At 36.8% G+C, this 25,081-nt stretch overlaps 1 protein-coding gene across 5 annotated transcripts in view; it reads left to right on the forward strand.

The window, feature by feature from the left end:
• LOC119239011 (signal recognition particle subunit SRP54) overlaps positions 1 to 25,081 on the forward strand; it is a 66,963-nt gene that overhangs the window by 27,370 nt on the left and 14,512 nt on the right. For 3 of the 5 annotated variants that reach the window (XM_037503203.2, XM_037503202.2, XM_037503204.2), the window contains 5 exons: positions 2,455 to 2,528; positions 3,291 to 3,399; positions 6,817 to 6,987; positions 11,148 to 11,243; positions 12,141 to 13,669. In XM_037503203.2, coding sequence (XP_037359100.1) covers positions 2,455 to 2,528; positions 3,291 to 3,399; positions 6,817 to 6,987; positions 11,148 to 11,243; positions 12,141 to 12,232 — 542 coding nt within the window. In that variant the 3' untranslated portion in view covers positions 12,233 to 13,669. Of the gene's footprint in view, positions 1 to 2,454; positions 2,529 to 3,290; positions 3,400 to 6,816; positions 6,988 to 11,147; positions 11,244 to 12,140; positions 13,670 to 21,695; positions 21,834 to 25,081 lie in introns of those variants that run through there. The other 2 variants (XM_054689882.1, XM_037503208.2) reach the window with 2 other exon arrangements.

Genomic DNA, 25,081 nt, shown 5'->3' on the forward strand with positions numbered 1-25,081 from the left:
CTTAACCTTGATTTCCTTATTTGTAATAAGTAGATCATACTAACTTATTCACAGAAATATGAAGGTTAAATTAGCTAGTTTACATAACCTGCCCAGTACGTAAGCACTCAGCGTATATTATTATTAAACATTTCTGTTTTTCTCAAAATTATCTTATCCCATCATTTCCATGGCATCATCCTTTTCTTCCTCTTTGCTCCTCTTTACTCATCTTATTAGCTACCTCTCTTAAATGTTGGTGTTTTCCAGGGGTCATTCTAGGTCATAGTCTTTCCCTGGTGCTTCTGTCACATGTTTCTATGTTTGCTAGACCATTCTTGGATATTCCATAGACATCTTAAATTCAGCACATTCTTATTATCTTCCTAGCCTAATCTCCTACCCTGTTGTTGTTATTAATGAATGTTAACATCATTCCTCTTACTGCCAGAGTTAGATACTTGGGTATTAACCAACTCCTAGCTCTTTCCCAGTCTGCCCACACCTTTTCCCATCAGTCAATCAGTCCTAATGATTCTACTTCCTAAGTGTCCATTCCATCTCCTTCTCTTCAACTGCCCTCAATTATGTAAGTTCATCTCTTGCCTAAATTGTTTCTTTTTTTTAAAAAAAAGATTTATTATGCATATAGGAGCTAGGGTACAGGCCAGAGGTGTGTGGGAGGGGGGCGGTTTGAGAGGATTTACCAGAGACAGTGGGGAACACAACAGGCGGATTGACTGAAATACACTGCTGAGGGGAGCAGCGGGCGAGTCAGGAGAGGTCTGTTGCTCCATGTAGGTTAGGTTAGCCCCCTGGCTGTGGATAGTTTCATAGTGCTGAGACTTAACCCCTTATGCCACCAAGGAGGCCCCAAAATTTTTAGTCTTTTAAGGGGTCTGCTTCATGGACTCTTCCCCTGGCATCTATTTTATATAGTATACCCAAAATATTTCACAAATGACAATCTGACCCCATTAATTCCTTTATATAAATACTTCAATGGCGTCCCTTTACCCTTAGAATGTTTTTAAATCACCCCACCATGTAGCCCACATCTTCTGTGTCTTGTTTCAGCAGTTTTTGGTTTCTGGTTTTATTTATTTATTTTCTTTTTTAACCATTATGTACCAGTCATGCTGAACTTCTTTCAGTTTCTCAAATGTGCATTGCTTTGTCTCACTTCTGGGCCTTTGCCCTTTTTCAGTTTTTTCACCTGTAGATAGGTATCATCTCTTCCTATTTCTACAATCCTCTTCCCAGCTAAACTAGCTAACTCCTAGTCATACTTCGGGTTTCTCCTTAATTTTCCTTCTTCAGGCATATTTTACCTGATCTCTAGACTAAATTAGACCCTTCTGCCATATCTTTCCATTGTACTCTATAATTATATTTACAAATATTTGTTGTCTGTCCTCCTCAAAGATGAAGGTAAGGTTTATAGCTGTTCTCTTCTAGTAGTTCTCCAGTAAATATTTGCCGAGTAATGAATCTATTCCCCATTGCCTAGTTTGCCCCTATCTTCCTTTAATTTTGAGTATCTTTATAACTGCTTCCACTACTACATCAAACTGAGCATTGTTTTCCTAGTCAGTCTAATTACTGACTCCTGTTTCTTTTCCACTGTTTAATTCTGCGTTTCTAATCGCATTTCTATTAAAACATTTTACTGATACTTTAAATTCAGAATGTCTAAAACCAAATACATTTTCTTTAGGATACAAATAGAAAATACTTCATCCTTTGTCTTATTTCTTTTCTGTGTTTTTTTTTTAATTGCAGTTAATTTACCTATAATGAAGTACTCAGTATCATTCCATCACTTTGACCAATGCAGAGGAATTATAAAATTTTCATTATTCTGGAAAACTTGCTTATTCTCCTTTCCAATAATACCTAATATTATTAGAATCCTAAAACATGTCCTTTATTTTCCATCTGGTTTCACTCAGAATATTTTTTTATTCTCATTCATGTAGTTATACTTACCTATAGTGTGTTCTCTTTATTGCTGATTAGTATTTCATCCATAGTCCATCCATTTTCCTATTGATGGGCAGGTAAGCTGTATAAGAAACTCCAAGTAATCTACTAAAGTGTTTTTGCCATTTTACACTCTTACCACTAATACATGACAGTTTTGCTTGCTATGTATCCTCTTTAACTTTTAGTGTTACCAGGCTTTTAAATTTTAGTCATCCTACTATAGTTTATGTTTTGTTTTCAAGTATCTTGTGTCTTTGTATATGTCCCACATTTCTGTGCTAAAATGTAAGTTTCTCTAGGATGGGATCTGTATATTCTTGACTGTATTCATCCTGTGATCTTGCACATAGTAACAGCTAAGCAAATATTTATTGATTGGGTATTTTGTAAGTGTGCTTTGGGATAAATGCATGGTTAGGGACATATTGGTTTTAATGAATGACAAGATTGTTTCTCTTATATATCTGAATCATTTATGTTGTATTTCAGGTCAATTTACATTGCGAGACATGTATGAACAATTTCAAAACATCATGAAAATGGGCCCCTTCAGTCAGATCTTGGTTAGTAATCCTGAAGTTTCTGTCTCCTTTGGTTTTCCATTAGAATTTCTAAGAACCAGTTCACTTGATTTAATTGTTTTTTATTGAAATAATGCTGCATTATAACATTATATAAGTTTCAGGTGTACATCATTGAGAATCAGTATGTTTATATACTACATTAAGTTCACTGATAAAAGTCCAAATCTATTCGTCACCATACTGTTGTCCCCTTTTTCCTGATTTATCCACCTCTTCCCCCTTTCCTTCTGGTAACTACTAATCGGTCTTAGAGCCCAAAGTTAATTTTGTTTTATTTATTTTTTAGATTTATTTATTTATGCATACAAGAACTAGGATACAGGCCAGAGGTGTGGGGGGGTGATTGGATTCACCAGAGTCAGAGCAGGGAACAGAACAGGCAGATCTACTGAAATACACTGCTGTGGGTAGCAGCAGGAGTGCCAGGAGAGGTCTGCTGCACCATGTGAGTAGCTCCCTGGCCGGGAATCAAACTCATGCTGCAGTGGCTGCGGAGAGCCTCACGGGCTGCCTCTTAACTCCTTGCACCACCAGGGAGGCTCTATTTTGTTTTATATAGTTCATCTGTTTCTTTTCTCTGTTTACCACATGTAAGTGAAATTAATTTTAAGAACTATTTTGGTAAAAAATATTTTAGGACTTAAGTGTCAAAATTAAGCCAATAATTAAATGAGACCAATTAATCTTTTTTGGGAACAGTTAATCTTAAAATATTATTGATTGTATGTTTAAATCTTTCAGGGGATGATCCCTGGTTTCGGGACAGATTTTATGAGCAAAGGAAATGAACAAGAGTCAATGGCAAGGCTAAAGAAATTAATGACCATAATGGATAGTATGAATGATCAAGGTAAGATGGCACATTACTTGACTTAGACAACAATGTTCTGAATATCACTAAATTTAGAGTTTCACTGTTTTTTTGTGGATGAACTGGAGAAAAAATTTGACTATAAAGTTACTGTTAGGCAGATTTGTTGCTGCTTGAAAGCTCTTAGTCAAAGGATTATGATTATTGTATTGACTTTATTATTGAGAGAAATGTCTAATATAGTGCTTCTCTCAATGTACTCCGTAGAAAAAATACTAGTTCTTTATGATGTTCATAGAAATAACTTATTTTTTTTTTTTAAAAATTTTTTTTTAAAAATTTATTTTTAAATTTTTATTTAAAAAATTTTTTTTTTATTTTAAAAATTTATTTATTTATGTATACAAGAGCTGGGGTACAGGCCAGAGATGTGGGGGAGGGTAGGGGTAAGAGGATTCACCTGAGACAGAGTGGGGAACAGAACTGGCAGTATACCTTCAGTATACTGCTGAAGGTAGCAGCGGGCGAGTCAGGAGAGGTCTGCTGCGCCATGTGGGTTGCTTCCTGGCTGGGCAGGGATCGAACTCGTGCTTCAGAGGCTGCGGATTGCTTCATAGTGCAGTGCTTAACAACCCTTGTGCCACCAGGGATGCCCCCAAGCTTGTAAGTTTGAAGTCTTATAGCCTTAATACATTAATATGAGTCTGTAAGAGAGGGATAGTTTAAGCAGTGTTTACAAACTTGTTTTGCTCTGAACTCTTAAACTTTCCACCTTCTCAGAAGTATATTGCTCTGCCTCTATATTCCTGTATCATCACTGTGTCCTATATTTCCAGGTTCTTTATCTGGTCCTTAGCCCATTAGCATTTCTAGACTCTTGACCCCTTCATCTTTTCTCCAGTTTTTTTTTAGCACCCTTCTGATTCCATTCAGCAGGTATGTCAACCATTTATCACCCATTTTTAAACCTTCTGCATTGCTACTTGACCTCATTTACAAAGAAAATACAGATTTTTGGCATTGAATTCCCTAAACCTTTGGCTAGCTTACTTGTAAGGTTACAACAGCCACAAACCATGCATTAAACTTTTTCCAGGATGTTTGTTGATCAATAAAATCTTTTATCGTTGATCTGTCTTTACTGACTCCTCACTCCATTCTCATTCACATATAAACATTCATGAGCTCATATTTTCTGTCTTACTCCCCATCTCTTTTCAGTCCAGCTTCTTAAAAAACTATTTAGTATTCTTCTCAAACTACTGAAATCTAACTTTGTCTCTACCATTACTCTGAGATAGATCTTACAAAGATTTCCAATAACCTTCTACTAGCCTCCTCCAGGGGAGAATTATTAGTTTTTTTCTTGCTCTTTACAACATTGGCTGTTGTTGATCAACTTTTTTTTCTTGGTTTCCATTATGTCATCTCCCTTTTCTGTTTCCATTATGAATTCCAAACTGCTAAACCCAGCATACAAATTCTGATATAATCTTATTCTTACCTACTTTTGCAACCTCTTATCTCTCTCAGCTCTTAACCCTGCTTGGTTCCTTCCACACAAACCTATTTGTATTTATTCTAGGGATCCATGTTCTGCTTACTAGAATGTCCCTGACTCCTTTCTCATCTTAACTCATACTTGTCCCTCAGGAGTATTCAGTTAAGAGAAACCTCCAGCCTGGGACCTCTTACTATCTTCTTTAAATTATGCCTCATCCTGCTGTTTTCTTAACTCTGTCATACTGTTTACCATGACATGCTGTTATTAGTTTATCTTCTTTCTCTCACTCCATTTCAACTTTTTGGGAAGAATCTGATATATATTCCTAAATTTTTTTGTTAAGATTTTATTTTTGTGTAGAAGAACTGGGATCTAGGCCAGAGGTGGGGGTGTGTGTGTGAGAGGATTCACCCGAGACGGTGGGGAAAAGAACAGGTGGATTTACTGAAATACACTGCTAAGGGGAGCAATGGGCAAGACAGGAGAGGTCTGCAGTGCCATATGTGGGTTAGTGTCATGACAGGGATCGAATTCAGGCCTTGGAGTGGAAACGCTGAGATTTAATCCCTAAGCCACAAGGGAGACCCAATTTCCTAAATATTTTATAGTGAAGATGTGGTATAAAAGTTGCATTTATGAAATGGCTCTAGAGATCTTAACTATTAATTTATTTTGAGATAATTTGCTCTTTGTGTTGCATTGGTAATCAAACTTCACCTGGGTTTCAGATCAGTTCTGAACAATATAATTAGAGGACATAGACTGATTAGATGTAGTTAGGAAGTCATGATGATAAATGGAGTTCTAAACCATTTATAAGAGGAATAATCAAAAGAATTGAATATTTTTCACCTGAGAAAATTCACAGGAGACATAATAGTACTTAAACATTTGAAAGTCTTATTCTTTGTGCCTGACAAGGATGCATTTATGTTAGTAGAAGTAGTACCAGGAAAACATTTCATTTCATTGTGTGAAAAGATTTTTCATAATTACCGATATAATAGAATGGCATAGATTTCTTTATTTTATTTTTTTATATTACTTTTTTTTTTAAGATTTATTTATTTATGCATACATACGAAAACTGGGACACAGGCTAGAGGTGTGTTGGGGTGGGGGTGAGAGGATTCACCAGAGACAGAGCGGGTAACACAACCGGTGAACTGACTGAAATACACTGCTGAGGGGAGCAGCGGGCGAGCCAGGAGAGGTCTGCTGTGCCATGTGGGCTGCTTTACTTTAGATAATGGGTCATCTCTCCTGGAGCTATTGAGGTGGAGGCAAGATCTCCACTTATTGAGGCATCCTGTAGAAAGAATATAGACATTTTGACTAAAGTCTGTCCCATTGGTGAGATTGTATAAAATGAAAGCCAAAAGAAGGGCTTTTCATATTCTAAGCAATACCAAAATACTGGAGGGAATTAACTCATTCTTTATGTTCCAGAAAGGATTAAAATACTACAGATAGTAATTACGTGATTGTAAGAAATAAGCAGGTCTGTGATTACAGATTGAACATCATCCTTCTGCTTGCTTATATGCTTAAATTTATGATTTAAAGGTAAAAAGCTAAATAGGATTGAGCTAAGATGAGCACATTTGTCTTTTTGAAATATACCATATACCTCTGCTGTATGCTTCAGAAGTATTGGATATGAGATATGGAAAGAGTAGACATGGGTTTTGAAAGTTGAGAATATTCTCTACTCATGAGTACATGAGCATTTTATTTTATTGTTTTTATAGCCTATATATTAATATATCCTTTTGGATACAGTCCTTGTTTAATTTTTAAAACAGAAGTAAGCATGGCAAATGATAACATTTGTTAAGTCTGGTAGTGCATTCAACTATTATATTTGGTTTTCTGTAAGATACTTGCACACAATTGCTTTGAATGATAAATGTTAATTGTAGTAATTGAAAGTAATTGACCTTTGTTCACAGAACTTGATAGTACTGATGGTGCCAAGGTTTTTAGTAAGCAACCAGGAAGAATCCAGAGGGTAGCAAGAGGATCAGGTGTGTCAACAAGAGATGTTCAAGAACTTTTGACACAATATACCAAATTTGCACAGATGGTAAAAAAGATGGGAGGTATCAAAGGACTTTTCAAAGGTAAGAAAAACAAACTCACCATTAGTTAGCACACTGAAAGAAAGAAGTTGAGAAATTAAGATTTAAAACCAGAGTCTACTGCCAGTATTGTAAAATATATTGTTTAATTTAATGTTATATTCAGGTGCTTCCAGAATTTATAATGTGATATGATTTATGTTTTCAGACTCAAGGTAATAAACACTAAAATTTTTAGAAATCCAAATTTTATGATTTTATTTTCATGAAAATGAGGTACATACTAAAGAAAATTAAGAGAATATATGAAAAAATAAAAAACAACTTCATATTCCTAATACTTTAACTTCCTTGTTATGAATCTCAAGCATCCTCCTGGAAATGACGTTTGATACAACTAGTGTTTTCTTCTGATACATCATGACCAATTTTCCATATTGTCAAATATTTTTCAAAATATAACTTGTTTATATGTAAATAGTCTAAGTGCTCCAGAACAGATGTGTGGATCAAGAAGATATAGTATATATACATACTGGAATACTGTTCAATGATCAAAAAGATAAACTCATGCCATTTGCAGCAACATGGATGGAGCTTGAAAGGATAATGCTAAGTGAGATAAGTCAGAAGGAGAAAGATAAATACCGATGTGTCACTAATATGTGGAATATAAAGTAACTCAATAATAGATAAAGACAAGCTGAAAAACTAACCCTTGATAGCTGACTATAGAACTTAAGCACTGAGGTGGGGAGGGGTTGGGACTGGGGTTAGGGTACGAATGAAGAGGGAAGGAAGCACAGTGGTCTGTGGTAGTGGAATATGGGTGAGTTGGTGGTGGTTGCATTATGGTGATAATACCTGATAGGTATTTTACCTCAGTTAAATATAAATTAATTAAAAAACAAAAAAATAACTTTTTAAAACACTGAATACTATTCCAGTTATGAGTGTATATATATTTAACATAATACCATTTTGTTAGATCTTTAGACTGATTAATCCTCTTTATCAGTATCAGTTCAAATATCGGTTTTCTGTAGTCTTCTATGAGGCCAGGGATTTTGTCTGTTTTGATCATAAACAGTGGATGACAAATAAATTCCATAATTTAATATTTCCAATTTCATGGTCAGTTGTTATTTTCAATATATGTTTTGTAGAATACTAATCTTTTTTTTTTTTTAAAGATTTTATTTGTTTATGCATACAAGAGCTGGGGTACAGGCCAGAGATGCCAAGGGTGAGAGGATTCACCAGAGAGAGAGTGGGGAACTGAACAGGCAGATTGACTGAAGTGCACTGCTGAGGGGAGCAGCGGGAGAGTCAGGAGAGGTCTGCTGCTCCATGTGGGTTGCTCCCTGGCCAGCTGGGGATCAAACTCATGCTGCAGAGGCTGCTGATTGCTTCACAGTGGAGTGCTTAACCCCGTCCGCCACCCTAATCTTTTTTTTTTTTAAGATTTATTTACTTATGCATACAAGATTTGGTGTGTAAGCCAGAGGTGCAAGGGGGCGAGGTGTGAGAGGATTCGCCAGAGAGTGTGGGGAGCAGAACAGGCAGATCTACTGAAATACACTGCTGAGGGGAGCAGTGGTTGAGGCAGGAGAGGTCTGCTGTGCCATGTGGGTTTCTCCCTGGCAGGCAGGTAGATGGAACTCATGCTGCAGTGGCTGGCGATAGCTTGATGGCACTGTCTTTAACCCCTGCACCACCAGGGAGGCCCTACAATACTAATCTTAACATTTCTTCATATAGTTACTGGTTTGAGTCTTTGTGAATCACCTCAAGTGTTCCTTATTCATTTGTTCATTTCCCTCATTGCTTTTTAATGACTTTAAAATTCTTGGCTTGTGTCTGCAAATATTTTTTCTGAGTTTTTCATTGGTCTCTTTTTATTATATTTTTTAATGACCAGAATTTTTATTTTTAATGCACTTGAGCCCATCAATCATTTCCTTTTGTGTCTTTTATGCTTACAAAAGCCTTCCCTGTTTAGCTATCATAATAGTCACATATATTTTTTCTACTCATCTTGGTTTTATAGGTTTCTTTTTTTTTGTCTGGAATTTATTTTGTACTATATTGTGTAAGGTAAAAAGATAAGTTTGTTTTTTCCAAAGAGTTCATCAACTATCTAGTCCTCATTTACATTTATATTGTAAGCAGCTAACAGTGAGTTTATTATTTTTTAAAATGTTGATTAGGCAAGCTACAAAAATGAACATTATGCCATGACTAGCTTTCTGAAAAAGATTAGCGTTTACCAAAAAAAAAAAAAAAAAGGATTAGTCTTTACAGAAGTTTCTATAATATATTGTCTTGACACTTTATTATCCTGCCTTACGATAGCCTGTGTGGGTGGGTGGGTGGGTGGGTGGTGTGTGTGTGTGTGTGTGTGTGTGTGTGTGTGTGTGTAATAGAAAGAAGACCAGGGAGAAAAGACAAATATGTTTAAAATTAGTTATAATTCCTATAATCACATGACAGTTATTAATAAACACATTATATCAGGTTAACAACTTTTCCAAATGACCCTGACTTTTCTTGATAGAATTACTGCAGATTTATTCATTAGATCCTGTCTAGACATTGATTACTCAATAAAGGCACAATCAAGATGGAATGGGCAGTGGATATGACACACATCATTGTCAAACCAAACTCTTAATATTTTTTAGACATTTTAAGTTCTTAAAAATGTACTCTTATGATAATCACCAATGGATAAGAAATTCATGTTTTATACAGATTTTTCAATCATGAAAATTTTTTTCACAGATTGTATCATGTTTTAAGACATCTTTTTTATTCATAGCTCTTAATTCACATAACTTATTCAGATTAGTCAGCATTGATCAGAAAACTGGGGAGAGGCTGCTTTTTCATTTTCATTAATATTCCAGACAAGTACGATAGTTAATATTTTTTTGAAATAGATAATTTTGCTGAATCAGCTCTACATAGTCATTGTCGATGATCTCTTTTGCTTCCTGTTCTCAACAACTGTTCTCTATAGGATGCTCTTATATCTTCTGCCCCAAAGTACTTATTTTTTTTTAAGATTTATTTATTTATGCATACAAGAGCTGGGGTACAGGCCAGAGATGTGGGGGTGAGAGGATTCACCAGAGACAAAGTGGGAAACAGAATAGTCAGACTGACTGAAATACACTGCTGAGGGGAGCAGCGGGCGAGGCAGGAGAGGTCTGCTTCACCATGTGGGTTTCTCCCTGGCCAGCTGGGGATCGAACTCATGCTGCTGCAGAGGCTGTGGATTGCTTCATAGTGTGGTGCTTAACCCCTTGCGCCACCGGGGAGACCCATATTATTGACTGCCTTTTTTACTGTGGAGTATTGACTAAGTATAGAAATTCATTGATAGAGTTGCATTATTGTTGTTTCTAATCTATGAAGGCTTTCCTTATCCTATAATAGCTTAGATATATTCTGATCTTCAGATTTTCTCTGACTTATTCTTTGATATTCATTTACCAGCAATCTAGTCTTTTTCCCAGTTATATGTATAGAGTTTTTTGTTTAGCATTCTTCCATGCCACTATTAAACAATTGTTAAAACTTACTGTTAATAATCACTGAAAGTAGTTTTGCTTATAGTGACTCATTTACAGATATAAATTAAAGTATTATCAAGAACTATAGACCTTAAGAAAGTCCCTTAAATATTTTTAATATCACTTGATCTTTCTCAAAAATATGTATATAATTGAGTTAAAGATTAAATAATTGTTAAGAGTAATAAAATTATAGGTGATTTTTTCTTATTCACTTCAATCAATTCAATTTTACTTATCCAGTTTTTATTTATTACATTTATTTTTTGGCGGCCTCCCCAGTGGCACAGCGGGTTGAGCACAGCACTGTGACGCTGTCCACAGCCTCTGCAATGTGGGTTCGATCCCGGCCGGCCAGGGAGATTCCACATGGTGCAGCAGACCTCTTCTGTTATGCCCGCTGCTCCCCTCAGCAGTGCTTTCAGTCCACCTGCCTGTTCTGCTCCCCGCTCTGTCTCTGGTGAATCCTCTCACCCTCCCGCACCTCTGGCCTGTACCCCAGCTCTTGTATAAATAAAATCTTTTAAAAAAATTTTTATTTTTTATTCATTTTATTCAATTCAATAACATATCGTTCTAGGTTATCCTATTACATTCTGTATTGAATCAGAACTTTTTTTTCAGGTGGTGATATGTCTAAGAATGTGAGCCAGTCGCAGATGGCAAAATTGAATCAACAGATGGCCAAAATGATGGATCCAAGAGTTCTTCATCACATGGGTAAATGCAAAGTTGTTGCCATTTGCTAATACACAGTTTATTTTAAAAGGGTTTGAGTTTTAGTAAGTTGCTGTTGTGTATTATGAAAATCTGGTGAAAAGATGTGTGCTTTAAGGCAGATGTCCATCTGGATTCACTCTATATAATCTGCTATATATAAGCTGAGATTTTATTCACTCTTTTACTGCCATGTTTGATTTTTGAGCAAGATACTTGATCACTTTTTGTTAATGTTTTCTAGTAACTTTTTGCCCTAGTTTGGAACCCTAATATTTTTAGTGATGAAACTTTGAAATTATCTAAGAATTTTGAAACCCAGTTGCACTTTTACTGTGTAACCTATGAAAAGTTCCTTAACATTTCTGAATTTCACTTTCCCTTTCTATAGTATCACAGATAACAGCTCATCAAGAAATTATGATAATTAAATGGTTTAATATACATGAAAGCATTTACTACAGTTTTGGGCATATAGTAGATATTCAATTAAGGGGTCATTTTTTTTCTTCCTATGAGTCCTCTGAAATTACTCCTTCTACTCTCCTCCCCACTGCCCACCCCACAATTAATTACTATTTACAGCAAGACTCTTCAGATTTCTCAGAAAAAATATTTTGTTTAGATATACTAACTCTACTGTGTGCAGGTACTATTTATTCTAAGATCTTTTCATGTATTATCTCATTTATCCTCACAACTTGACAAGGTAGGTTATTCTCTTATATAGGTGAGGATACCATTGATAATATAAATTTTTAATTGGTATGTTCTTTAACGCTAATGACCAGATTGTAGTCAGACCCAGTTTATTTCTTGGACGTTAAAGTACTTATTAGGCAAAACTAATATTTCAAATCTGCTTAATAATTATCTGATTTTATTCTACTTTTGCTCTAGGTGGTATGGCAGGACTTCAGTCAATGATGAGGCAGTTTCAACAGGGTGCTGCTGGCAATATGAAAGGCATGATGGGATTCAATAATATGTAAAAGAAGATGCCTTAATATAAACTGACTTAGTTGATCACACTCTTTGCTGAGACCTCAGAGTTTCCCTCCTTTTTTGCAAATGGGGAAAAAAAGTATTTTTCTTGCCTGTCTTGCCCTTATTTTTCTTGTCTTCCCCACTTCTCTTTTTCCTTTCCTTACTCCTGCCTTCCCTTTGATGTAGGGAAGAATATATGGTTTTTGTGGAAATCATTATATTTTTGCTTTAGATTTTTTTTTGTTAGTTTTCACCATCATTAACACTTAAGTTAAAAAAAAAATCATGATGTAAAATTTTAGTACTTAAAAGTTTTTAATTATCTCAAAGGCCAAGCATTACATTTGTAAATGGTCCTGGTCAGTAGTTACATGATGTCTCAATAAAAGTGCTGTAAAATAAACTTCAAAGTCGTTAATAAGTTAAGGGTTTGTTAACTTTCTTTATGGTTCAAAATTATCTATGTATCAATCAAAAGGCAGACAGAAAAGCCAATAGCTATATGTCACTTAAAACTTTTCATAGAGGTATACCTTTAATGGAAAATATAGTAGAGTAACTTAATTTTTGTTTAACTTAGAGTAATTAAAACAATTTTGCCAGAGAAAATCTTAGGTCTGCCATTTAAATAGACATTGTGAATTTGGTTACAGTTCACAATGTAATGTTTTGTATATAACTTGCATTTTTTTACCTCATATTTTTAAAGCCTTAAGGGCAGTATTTGATTTTTTTGAAAAACCAATTTTGTTGTTTCTTACATATCAAAAATCTGCTTGAAAAAATTGATATACTTTGAAGATAATAGCTAATGTATAGCCCTCCAAATGGGAAAATAAATGAAAATGTTAGGGCTGTCACTACTATCTATTAAAAATAATGAGACCATGACAAGGTTGATTTGGTTATTGATTACTTTGGATTGCTGCATAATTCACTTAGGAAAATGGCTTTTAAATAACTTACAGAATTAAAAACACTTAGGATAGTTATACCTATTCATTATTGACATCATGAAATAATAGATATGGTATAGCAATGTATTTTGAGCTAGGATGAACTGATCTCCAGCAAAGAATTGATTTGTAGTAGAAGGAGAGTGAAAGAAATAGCTAGCTTTTATAGTATTAATTTTTTATGACTCAAGTGTTTTAAAAAGGTCTTATAAGCCAAAGCATCTGTAAAAAATAATTGCATAAAGAATGCACCTGATTTTCATGTTTACTTGGGCAAAGATTTTATATCCCATTAAATTATTTTCACCAGCTAAAACCCAGAATATCTATAAAGCATTGTATACCCTGTAAAAATGTTGTATCTTGTTTTCTGCAGAAATGTTTTCTGCAAGGTCCAGCTTTAGAAAATTGATAAGAGAAAATATTGTTCTCCAGATTAGTTTCTAATTAAAGTTATGCAAACCACCTTTTCTGGGCATGCATTTTTGTGACTTCTATCCTTGGGGTACTACTTCTGCATTTTGGCCAAAAAGGAAATGAAACATTTGGCCATAGTTAATGACTTTAGGCTAGTTTTTAGTATTTTTATATCTTATGCAAATTGTATTTTCCAGAAGCAAAAGAAAGGTGGCAAAGGACAACTAAAGGTCCAGTATCCCTGGCTTCCATTTCTCTTACCTCTTTTGTAAAATGAGGATACTAGAGATGCTCTAAAATTCTGATTCCATTAAATCCTCAATGGCATCTTCAGTTAAAAAAGCTACCCTTCAATTCTCGCAGTTTTTATCAAGGTATTGATACTATATACCAAATACTATATACCAAATCAAACCCTTTACTAATTTGAACAACTTTCCTTTTATTTTTCACTTTCAAAATAATTTCTGTAGCTTTTTTTTTTCTTATTTTTTTTTAAAGATTTATTTATTTGTTTATTTATACAAGCACTGGGTACAGTCAGAAGCGTGTAAGGGTGAGAGAATTCACCAGAGCCAGAGGTACAGCGGAGCAGGCAGATTTACTGAAATACACTGCTGAGGGGAGCAGCGGGCGGCAGGAGAGGTCTGCGCGCCATATGGGACCCTCGATGGTGGCCGGGGATTGAACCGGTGCTGCAGAGGCTGCGGGCAGCTTCGCAGCCCAGCGCTCAACCGCTGCACCAAAAGGGGAGGCCCAATTTCTGTAGCTTTTTGACATCTATTATATTTCCAACTTAGACCATCAGCTAGATGTAATATCATACAAGATTGGATTCTTCCTGAATTTTATTGATGTTACTCTAGTGTTGCAAACATAAACTAGACTTCCTTAAGCTTACAAGGCTTATTTAAGTTAGAAACAAACTTAGAAATTTATTATCAACAAACTATAATACCAAAAAAGAACAAATTAAATAATCTAATATTCTCCTGGAAGTATATTTTGGGGGGTGTGAGATATAAGGTGTGTATATATACACAACACATTGCAATTTTTTTTAAAAGACTTTTTTAATTTATTTATACAAGAACTGGGGTACAGGCCAGAGGTGCGGGAAGGCAAGAGAATTCACCAAAGACAGAGCAGAGTGCAGAACAGGCAGATGAACTGAAAACACTGCTGAGGGGAGCAGTGGGCGAGAGAGGAGAGGTCTGCTGCGCCATGTGGGTTTCTCCCTAGCCAGCTGGGAATTGAACCTGTGCTGCAGAGGCTGCGGACAGCTTCACAGCACTGCGCTCAACCTGCTGCGCTACCAGGGAGGCCCTGCATTGCAATTTTATGAGAATTTTTTCAGGGGAAGAATTAAGTATACATCATATAGTAAAAGTGATTTTAAAATACATTAAATAAGCTATTATCTGGTACAAATAAATACAGCATATTATAGTGTGAGAGGAAGCCCTAAGTTCTCATAAGTTATGATATGCTAGCTTTGTATAGAATATAATGTCTCAGAGCTAAAAAGAAATGTAATGTTAACAACATGACAAAACCAGGAAATTTACCTAATTTCAGATAAAATTAATAATACTGTTATACCTTAGTTCAGTAACTATAGGGGGATCTAAAAAAAGTAAATAATAGTGTAAAATAAAATTGAGTTTCTTTTATGGTTAACTCTAGTACATGTAAACATATTTGGTGAAAAAATGGAACAAAACATTAAAATAAATGTGAAGGTGTTTCAGCTATCAAAATCCTCAATGAACAGAGATGCAACAAAATACTCACAAATTGAATTCAACAGTATATTACAAGATTATATACCATGATCAAGTGGGACTTATCCAGGGATGCAAATTTGGCTTATTACATACAAATCAATTAATGTAATACATTCTAGCAACAAAAGTAAGGGAAAAAATCATACACTAGCAATAGGGGCAGAGAAAGCATTTGATAAGACTCAGTACCCATTTATGATAAAGACTCTAAACAAGATGGGAATAGAAGGAAACTATCTCAGTGTAATAAAGGCCATATATCACTAACCAACAGCCAATAGTGTAAACGTAAAAAAGAAAGCTTTCCCGTTAAGATTGCGAACAGGAGAATGGTGTCCATCGTCATCTCTTCCGTTTAACTTAGTATTAGAGGTTTTGGCCAGTGCTATCAGAAAAACAGGAAATAAAGGGAGTCCAGTTGGAAAAGCAGTGAAACTACCACTATTCACAGACAATATTATATATAGAAATTTCTAAAGACTCCATCAAAAAAGTTATTAGAAACAAAACAGCAGGTTACAAAATCAACACGTAAAAATCCATAGCCTTTGGCCTCCCTGGTGGCAGGGGTTAAAGTCATGTACTATCAAGCTATTGAAGCCACTGTGGCATGAATTCCATCCCAGGCCAGGGAGCAACGCACATGGCACAGCAGACCTCTCCTGTCTTGCCCGCTGCTTCCCTCATCTGTGTGTTTCAGTCAATCTGCCTGTTCTGCTCCCAACTCTGTCTCTGGTGAATCCTCTCACCCACTGCATCTCTGGCCTGTATCCCAGCTTTTGTATACATAAATAAATAAATCTTTAAAAAAAAAAGAAAAAGAAAAAGACCTCAGAATCAACGTAATGAAGTAAAAGACCTATACAAGAACTACAAGATGTTACATAAGGATTTAGTGACTAAGAGTTGAAAGGCTAGCCCGTGCTCATGGAAGGGGAGAATCAATATATTCAAAATGATTGTCTTGCTTACAAAAATAATTAACATAATCCCCATCAAAATCAATAGTTTTCAAAGAAACAATAATAATGAAATTCATGTGGAACCACAAAAGTTCTTAAATTGAAAAAGCAACCCCAGGGCCTCCCCAGTGGCACAGCGGTTGAGCACTGGGTTGAGAAGCTGCCCACAGCCTATGTGGGGCCGGTTCGATCCCCGGCTGCTCCCCGGCCACAGGAGGAGGGTCCCACATGGCACGCAGACCTCTCCTGCCGCCCGCTGCTCCCCTCAGCAGTGTACTTTGGTCCTTCTGCCTGCTCTGCTCCCTGCTCTGGCTCTGGTGAATTCTCTCACCCTCCAGTGCTTCTGACTGTATCCAGTGCTTGTATGTATAAACAAACAAACAAACAAATAAATAAATCTTAAAAAAAAAAAGAAAAAGAAAAAGCAACCCTGTATCATGTTACCTGACTTCAAACTTTAAAGCACTATTTAAAACAAAGTGGTATAGGAACAAAATCATACATAATCCAGGGATAAGAATTGAAAGCCTGGAAATAAATCCACATACATAGTAGCACCTAGTCTATGACAAAACAACTATGACCATAAAATGGGGAAAAGATGATCTTTTTAATAAACAGTGCTAGGAAAATTGGAAAGTCATACAAAAGAATGAAATTGAATTACTAATACCATACACAAAAACTAAAAATGGATTAAAGATTTAGAAGACCTACAACAATAAAATACATAGAAGAAAACATTAGCCATACATTCCGTGACATCAACAGTAAAGAAATATTTGGTGGCCCAACCCCTATGGCAAGAAAATTAAAAAACAAAAATAATTGGAATTATCTCAAGATAAAAAGCTTCAATGAAAGAAAAGACAAGGAATTAAACACCTTATTGTATGGAAGAAAATATTTTAAAAATATATAACTGATAAGGGATTAATATCCAAGATATATAAACTCATATAATTCAACAACAACAAACAACCCATCTAACAATGGGCAACAGATATAAAGACAATTCATGAAACAAGATATCCAGAAGACCATAAACCATGAAAAAATGTTCATTATCACTTCTAATAAGAAAGATGCAGAGCAAACCTACAATGAGGTACCATCTCACATCTGTGAGAATGGCACATAGTAAAAAAAAACAAAACCCTACAACAAGTGTTGAAGATGCGAAAAAAAAAAAAGGAACCCTAGCACACTGTTGGTGAGAACATAAACTGATGCAACCATTATGGAAAACAAGATAAATTTACCTTAAAAAACAAAAAATGGAAATACCATGCAACCCAGCAATTCCATTCTTGGGCATATATTAACAGAACATGAAGCCACCAACAAAAAAACCCATATGTTCCACAATGCTCATAACAGCATTACTTACAATAGGACATGGAAGCAGCCTAAAGGTTCATCAACAGATGATTGGATCAAGAAGATGTATAGACACACTGCAAAGTATTATATTGCCAAAAGAAAGGACCAAAGGCAGCCATTTTCAACAAATGAGAGAATCTGAAAGGATTATGTGTGGCACACAGTAAGATCAAAACATTCTGGGCATTTACAAGGCAGATAATTCAATAACATAAATTTTTTAAAAACAGGGCATACTAATAAACATCCTGAGGGCTCAGGTTAAGAGAGAGGAGAAGGAGAGGGGAAAAAAAAGGACAGAAAGGAAAGGAAGGGAAGGAGAGGGGAGAGAGGAATCCACCCCCTGAACAGCCCCCTCAGAAAGGAGGAAAGAAAAAGAAAAACTATGTCAAAAATAAATAAAATAAATAAAAACTATGTCAGTAAGCATTATGGCTAAATAAGAAGTAAATGTAATTAAGTTTTGATTTTCCTTAAAACCTACCAGAAATTATTATTTTTTTAAAGATTTATTTTTATTTATACAAGAGCTGGGTACAGGCCAGAGTCATGTGAGGATGAGACAGAGCAGAGAGCAAAACAGGCAGACCGACTGAAGGCACTGCTGAGGGGAGCAACGGGTGAGACAGGAGAGGTCTGCCTCGCCATGTGAGAATCTCTCTGGCTGGCCAGGAATTGAACCGGAGTTGTGGAGGCTGCAGATAGCTTCACAGTGCAGCGCTCAACCCGCTGCACCACAGGGGAGTTCCCCTACCAGTAATTATTAATAAGGCCAAATAAGTAAGTTAAAACTAGAAAGCCATCATCACAGCTCAAATCTAGGATTCTCTTAATTGCTGGTATTCACTAAATTAGAAACTGAGACATCATCTTCAGAATGATAAATTCCAATTATAATGTTGGAATGTTAAGGTATTGTTTCAAGGTTGAATCTAACACCCTGTTTGCTTTTGAGCCAAGAGTTGCAGGAATGATGGATTTATATTTCAAATGTTGCGGGGTTAATTTAAATTTGACTTCTAGATCAGTTATGTAGTCTGTGGTTTATTATATGTGTAAAGTACTGATGTGAAATTTTGCTTGCAGATTTTTCTTCACACTTTGCCATTAGGGTAGGTTAACAGTTAATTTGCTCTCAGTGTTGAGTAGTGCTAACCCAAGACTCTAGGCCTATCTCCTCTACTGACATCTTTTATGTAATATGGACATTTTGAGTACAAGGTTATTTTCAGATACTTTTAAAGTAAACTGGTAGTAATGGCAACACTTCCTTTGATAATAAATACTAATGTGCTACACAAGTTCTTTTGGTTTTGGCATGCATACACAACTATTAGCAATTCTCTTATTAATTTTCTCTCTACTTGAGAACAATTTGAAGAGCACATTATATCTTTCAGCTTCACTTAGCTTAAAAGGTTCTCTCATTAGCCTAAAATAATGGATCATAAATGCAAGCACAATAGAAAAGTTGCACAGCAGGACCTGCTTATAAGAGATCTTTCATATCCCCTAGAGCCTTACATTAGAAAATCTCACTAGCTGGGCCTTAGACTGTTCTGATACAGCTGCATAAACAATTTCCTTCTCATTGGAAGCAAAATAGAGTAATATCAGTGTCCATGGTCTATTTTTTCAAGCAACATATGCTAACATTTTGTGTCTCTTTCCAGAGAAATGTCCCATAGCTGCATCAGTGAGGAAAACATGTAATGTCTGCCTATCTTCCGAATTTAGGAATCATGATTGCTTTTTATTTTACAAAAGAATGAGGGAAATTTGCTTCCCCAGTGACCCAAAAGTAGTAAGAATCGTTATTAGGTATATTCATAGGCATATAATTTCCAACTTTGGAAAATCAATAGAGGAGTTCAGATTTTCATTTATGACAGAGGTAATGCAAGGATTACCCTCCTGTTTCTTGTCACTCTATGTTTTAAAGTAAATTCTAGTGACAACTGAATTTATTTTTCATATACCTTAAATACTACAAGGTGAAGGCAATATTTAACATGCTGTTTTGTTGCTCACTTTTTTAAAAATTTATTTTATTGAGGTGGCACTGGTTTACAACACTGTATGTTTTAGGACTATAGATTAACATTTCTTTAAATGTGTCACCACACCACACCACACCCACTACCAGACCACCAATAATCTGCCACCATCACCCACTGTGTTGCCTGCTTTCAGTTGAGCCTTGACAGTCTGGAAATAACAAAAACGTAAATGCCCAAAATAAAACCATTTAAATGTCTACGCTTTTCTATTGCTATTATTTGTTTGCAGTAAACCTTCAATTTCATATTTATGTTAAAAATAACCTTTTAGAAAATACTTAGTTCATGTTGAATTTTCAGTAAACTAGGAGATACATTTGTCGACTATGAATATAGGTTCTGTTTTAGCAGTGAAAGCTGTAATTTTTGGACTTTCACTTCCAAATAGTTTAGTTGTCAATTTGGAAAATAAGACCATGCCTATACTGTTGTTACCCTTTTTGCCAGCAAGAGCAAAGAGATTTTGAATACATGTAATGTAGAGCTGTCTTGTTTATGAGAGCCAATTCATGGCTTCCTTAATATTGAATAATTGGCTTTTTTTTTTCTTTTTAATTTAATGCAGTTTGTTTTTGCTGTTGTGTACTGTCTCAATTCTTTGCTAATGCCTTTAAACAGCATTAGCTCATGTTACTAACTTGTTTACCTCAGCAACAAGCTAACTTGATTTTATTACCAGAATACAGATTGTGACTCCAATTTTTAAGTCGTAAATGTTTTTCAAATGATCAGCTTTCGTTTTTAAGGTTTATGGTTTGCTGTTTATCATAGTTATATTCAGGATAGAAAGTATACAAAAATATTAAGCAGACAGTAGGGAAAAAGAACTTTGGACAGGAGAAAAAGGAATATATAAGGGGTATCAGGCTTGCTGATGCTATGCTGAGTAAGAGAGTAGGTGATAACCTTCAGGAGCATTTCTGAATTTTAAGTGGCATGAAAATGGAATTTAAAGTACCAAATGAAGGCCCCTTCTAGCCAAAATAATGCATTTTACTTCTTACCTCTACAATCTGTGGGAAAATTCACCAGAAATTTTCATACTAAAACTACAATAAAAAAGCATTTATCTGGACATGGTCCTACTAATTTAAGGTAAAGCAGCAATTACTGCTATCATGATTTTTAAATTTGGTTTAATTTCCCTCTTGGGAAATTTGGGGACTGTCTAGGGTACCCCCTCTTAACTCACAAATGCCACTAAAACGAAGTATTCCTATACTTGTCAAAAATGGGAGCTTGCTTACTGCTATCCTTTGCTTACCTTCGGGTCTCACTTAACTTTTCCAGTTATACTGAAGTATTTCAGCCAAGTGTAAGCAAAATTCACCTTTGAGGTTCTTATTTCGAAGGTATTTCAGCTAGACTGTCACCCGTGTTAGGAACAGAATAGGTAGCATGAGCCGTACATCTAAAAATATATTTTCAGCAGCCATCTCTCATCACAAGCCTTGGAAGCACACTAGGAAACTGCTCTCGTCTTACAAGTGCGGAAAACCAAAGTGTGGGAGGGCGACTGAGCAACAAGCAGCCGCGAGGCGCTGCCCAGTCCTCGAAGCCGGGCTCCAGGTACAGGTACGAGCATGACGTCACGGTGGTGCCAGGCGGCGGCGACTCGCGCCGGGCCGCGCGCCGGGCCGGGCCGGAAGCGCCGCTGCAGAGGCCCCGCCCTGCACGGCTCGGTAGTCGCGCCTCCCCGGCGGCGTCGGCGACTTGGGGTTGCGGAGCCTGGTGGGTGCGGCGCCCGCCGGCCCCGCCCCTCAGGGCCGCGGGGTCCCTCCCGCTGTGGCGCGGCCGGGAGTGGCCGAGGCGGGCGCTGCGGGTGAGTCCCCTTCCGACGGCCGGCTGGGCCAGCCCCCGGGCGGGGAGGCGGGGGATGGAAGCGGGCTTATCGGCCACGACGTTCTGTCTCGCCAGCGCCGGCAGCTCTGTGGCGGCGACGACCATGGAGCGGGAGCCAGGGAGCCGTGCGGAAGGCGGAGACGCGCTCACAGCCTCGGGAGCCGCGGCCGCCGCGGCGTTCAGGGAACCAGCGCCGCAGGTAGGTTCGGCCCCTGAGGGAGGTGGCGGCGTCACCTGGCTGAGGCCGGGAGAGCCCGGGCGCCTCTCCGCCGCGTCTGCCGGCTGCTCCCTTGGCCTGCCCGGCCTTCCTCGGAGCAGGCCGCCCGCGGGAGGCGCGTCGCGGGGCTCCTCTTCGCAGTATCCCGGCCTCGACTCCAGAGACACCCGCCGGCAGGGGGGCGAGGGGCGGGAGCCTCCCTCCAAGCCGGGCGCCCAGCACAGCCCCCCACTCTTTCGACCGCCGCAGCCTCGGGTTTCCTGAGGTGAGACTCCAGTTTCAGACTTGGGAAAAGGAAGGCGTGTCCGGGAAAGGTGGTCCTTAAAGTGGCTGGTGGTCTGCTCCTTGACGTCTGCCATTAAGTTAACTAATAGCAATTTTGTGCGAAGCGTTTCCATACTATTTCACTTAAACCTTGAAAGTGCTGAATGAGGTGAGTTTTATTCGTATTTCACTGCGGAGGTAACTAAGGCATAGGGCTGCGCTATCCAATTAGAGATGTAATGCGAGCTGCATTGTAAATTATGCATTTTCTAATGGCCATATTAGAAATGTGAAAAGCCAGGGTGAAATTAATTTTAATATATTTTATTTAACTATCAAGGAATTCAACAGGTAATTAATGTGAAAATTATCAACATCATATTTTACATGCTTTTCTTGGTACGAAGTCTTGGTAATTCTGTGTAGGTTTTACACCCGCTGCACGGCTCATTTAGAATCACCCACATTTCAAGTGAGCATTAACCTGTGGTTAGTGGTTAATGTATTGAACGGCTAAGGTTGGGAGGTTTGTTTGGTTTTGGATTTGGTGATCTTAAGTAGTAGTGTAGGATCTTTGACCAAGTAAGACTAATGTAGAATCGCTTTAATTAAAATCAGCTCAGGAGTGTACAGTTTGACCATTCAAAACCTCCAATTGCTTCTGTGTAGAAGTCTTCTCACCTTCATTGTAAATGAGGCTTTTAAGTAGCTTCACTTTTGAGACTACCTGGATTATTAGACATTTTCTCCAAACTGCAGATTCCTAGAAAATGATGCCCGAATGTGAGTGTAGCTTTTACAGTACAAGATGTAGTTTGCTTTAACAAAAACTTTTCTACATACTAGTTTTTCTATGGAATTTCTGTTGTTTTTTCCCTCCTACTTCAGAAGAAAGAAGGTAACCTGCAAGAAGGTATCCAAAACAGCACTAATTAATTCGGGAGCCACATTTCATTTTCAGTTGAGTTGAGGCCTGAACTGAGGCCTTGAACTGAGCCTTTAATTCTACAATGCTTGATGTGTTTTCTATTTCATTTTCTTCCTCTTACCATATTTGTTTTCATCACTACTGCAGCTTTGAATTTCAGCAGCAGCATAGTAAGCTTATCTGTACTGATTTACCAGATAAATGTTTGAAGAGAGGGTCTTTGTTTTGGTTTAGTGGTGTAATGTTATTTTCACATTCTAGCTTAAAAATAATAGATATTTAAACAGCAGAGCAAAAAAGCAAAAAGTCCTAGGAATACCCTTATCACCAATTCCTCATATTCACATTCCCCAAAAGTAACTATTGACTTTTTGGTATATTCTTTCTGGAATTTCCTGTGTGTTTATAATTGTTCCTCCTTAAACTGGAGTGGGTTCATCCTATAGAAACTGAGCTCTAACTTTTCTTTTTTGCTCTTTCATTCACATTCCTGAAGCAGAAGCATATCAGGGATGCCTTTGGGTTTGAACACACTAAGAGGGAAGAGGCCTGTGAGGTGGATACTTGAGGGGAAGGAGACTGCAGTTCTAAATTCTTCATTGATTTGTTACCACTGAGAAATCCCAAATGCCTTGTAGGAAAAGGTGTAAGAGCCATGTAGTTTAAAATTAGGCCTCAAACCAGGCCATACAGTACCTGTTGGGACATTCTATCCAGCTTCTCGGACCAGGCTTTTAATCAAAATCTTAGCCTTAATATTATTAAAGAAGTTAAAATTTCAGTGCTAATCATTCATTTATTGAGCACCTCTGCTACCTACCACTGAAGATGTACTAGGAACAGTAGGCTAAAGGATATAACAAGTGAGGTTACACACTGCTACTCCTACCTGGGGAAGGTCACAGAATAAGTTTGAAGTATAGTACACATTTTGAAGAGATTCTGGGTGCTATGAGAGTATATAAAAAAGAAAACTGACATTTAAATCAGTTCCTGAGGTGCATGATAAGCAGAGCTACAGTCCAATTTATCATAAAATGTAATGACATTTTATTGACATCAGACCTCATAATTTCCTGATGTTACGAAACTATCAAATTTTGTTTCGGATTTGGATTTGGAGTTTGTTAAAAATGGAATTTGTGTAATTGGCAGTGAAATTTTTCTTACTTGCAGTTTACTGTTCATCTGTAAAAATGAAATGCTTGAAAAATTCAAAGAAAAACTTGCATTTGTAATTGTTGGAAATTATGTACCAAATAATTTTCTGGTTGGTTATTAACCATCATTACTTTCCTTCATTGTCTCCTTCACCTTTGCACGCCCAGGTAGAAGTTGAAATCACATATTGTAGATTGTCTTTCACAGATTTTTTTCTTTCTGGTTCTTGTTATGAGGGGATGATGAATTATAGCCTATGGGCCAGATCCTGCCAACCACCCATTTGTATAAAATTTTAATGGAACATAGCTGTACCCATTTATTATGTATTATCCATGACTGCTTTCACAGAGTTCAGGGCTCTCAGAATGTAAATATTAAACTCTGACCTTTATAAGTTTGCTCACTTGTTCAGATGATAAACCTAAAACCTGGGTTTTATTTTATCAAAAATGATTAAATTTATAAAAGATGACTAGTCTTAAATAAAAATCTCTTTAGTAATAGTAAAATTTTTGTATGACATGTGATTAGAGCAAATAAAATATCATTTTTAATTACATGTTATGTGTAGAGAATATTAATCTAAGTTCTGTTTATAGTTATTAGAATGAAAAATATGAGCCATATTTTAGCTTTTTCCTTTGTAATTTATTTTTAACCTTTTGGAAAGGGTAGCCAAGACTCAGAGTTAATGGAGATAGTAGCTAAGTTTATATTGGTTGTTATGACTAGCCAGAATGTTTTGGCTTGTTAAAATTGTCTAAGGAAAATACAGTACTTGAACCAATGAAAATATACCTCTTCTCCTTTGCCTGTATTTGAGAAAGGAAAAATTAAACCAATGAGAAGCTGCTTCTGCTCTGCTGGGGTGGGT

This window comes from Talpa occidentalis, unplaced genomic scaffold (assembly GCF_014898055.3).
Source record: "Talpa occidentalis isolate TD23 unplaced genomic scaffold, MPIMG_talOcc4v2.1 talOcc4.11, whole genome shotgun sequence".
NCBI lineage: Eukaryota > Metazoa > Chordata > Mammalia > Eulipotyphla > Talpidae > Talpa > Talpa occidentalis.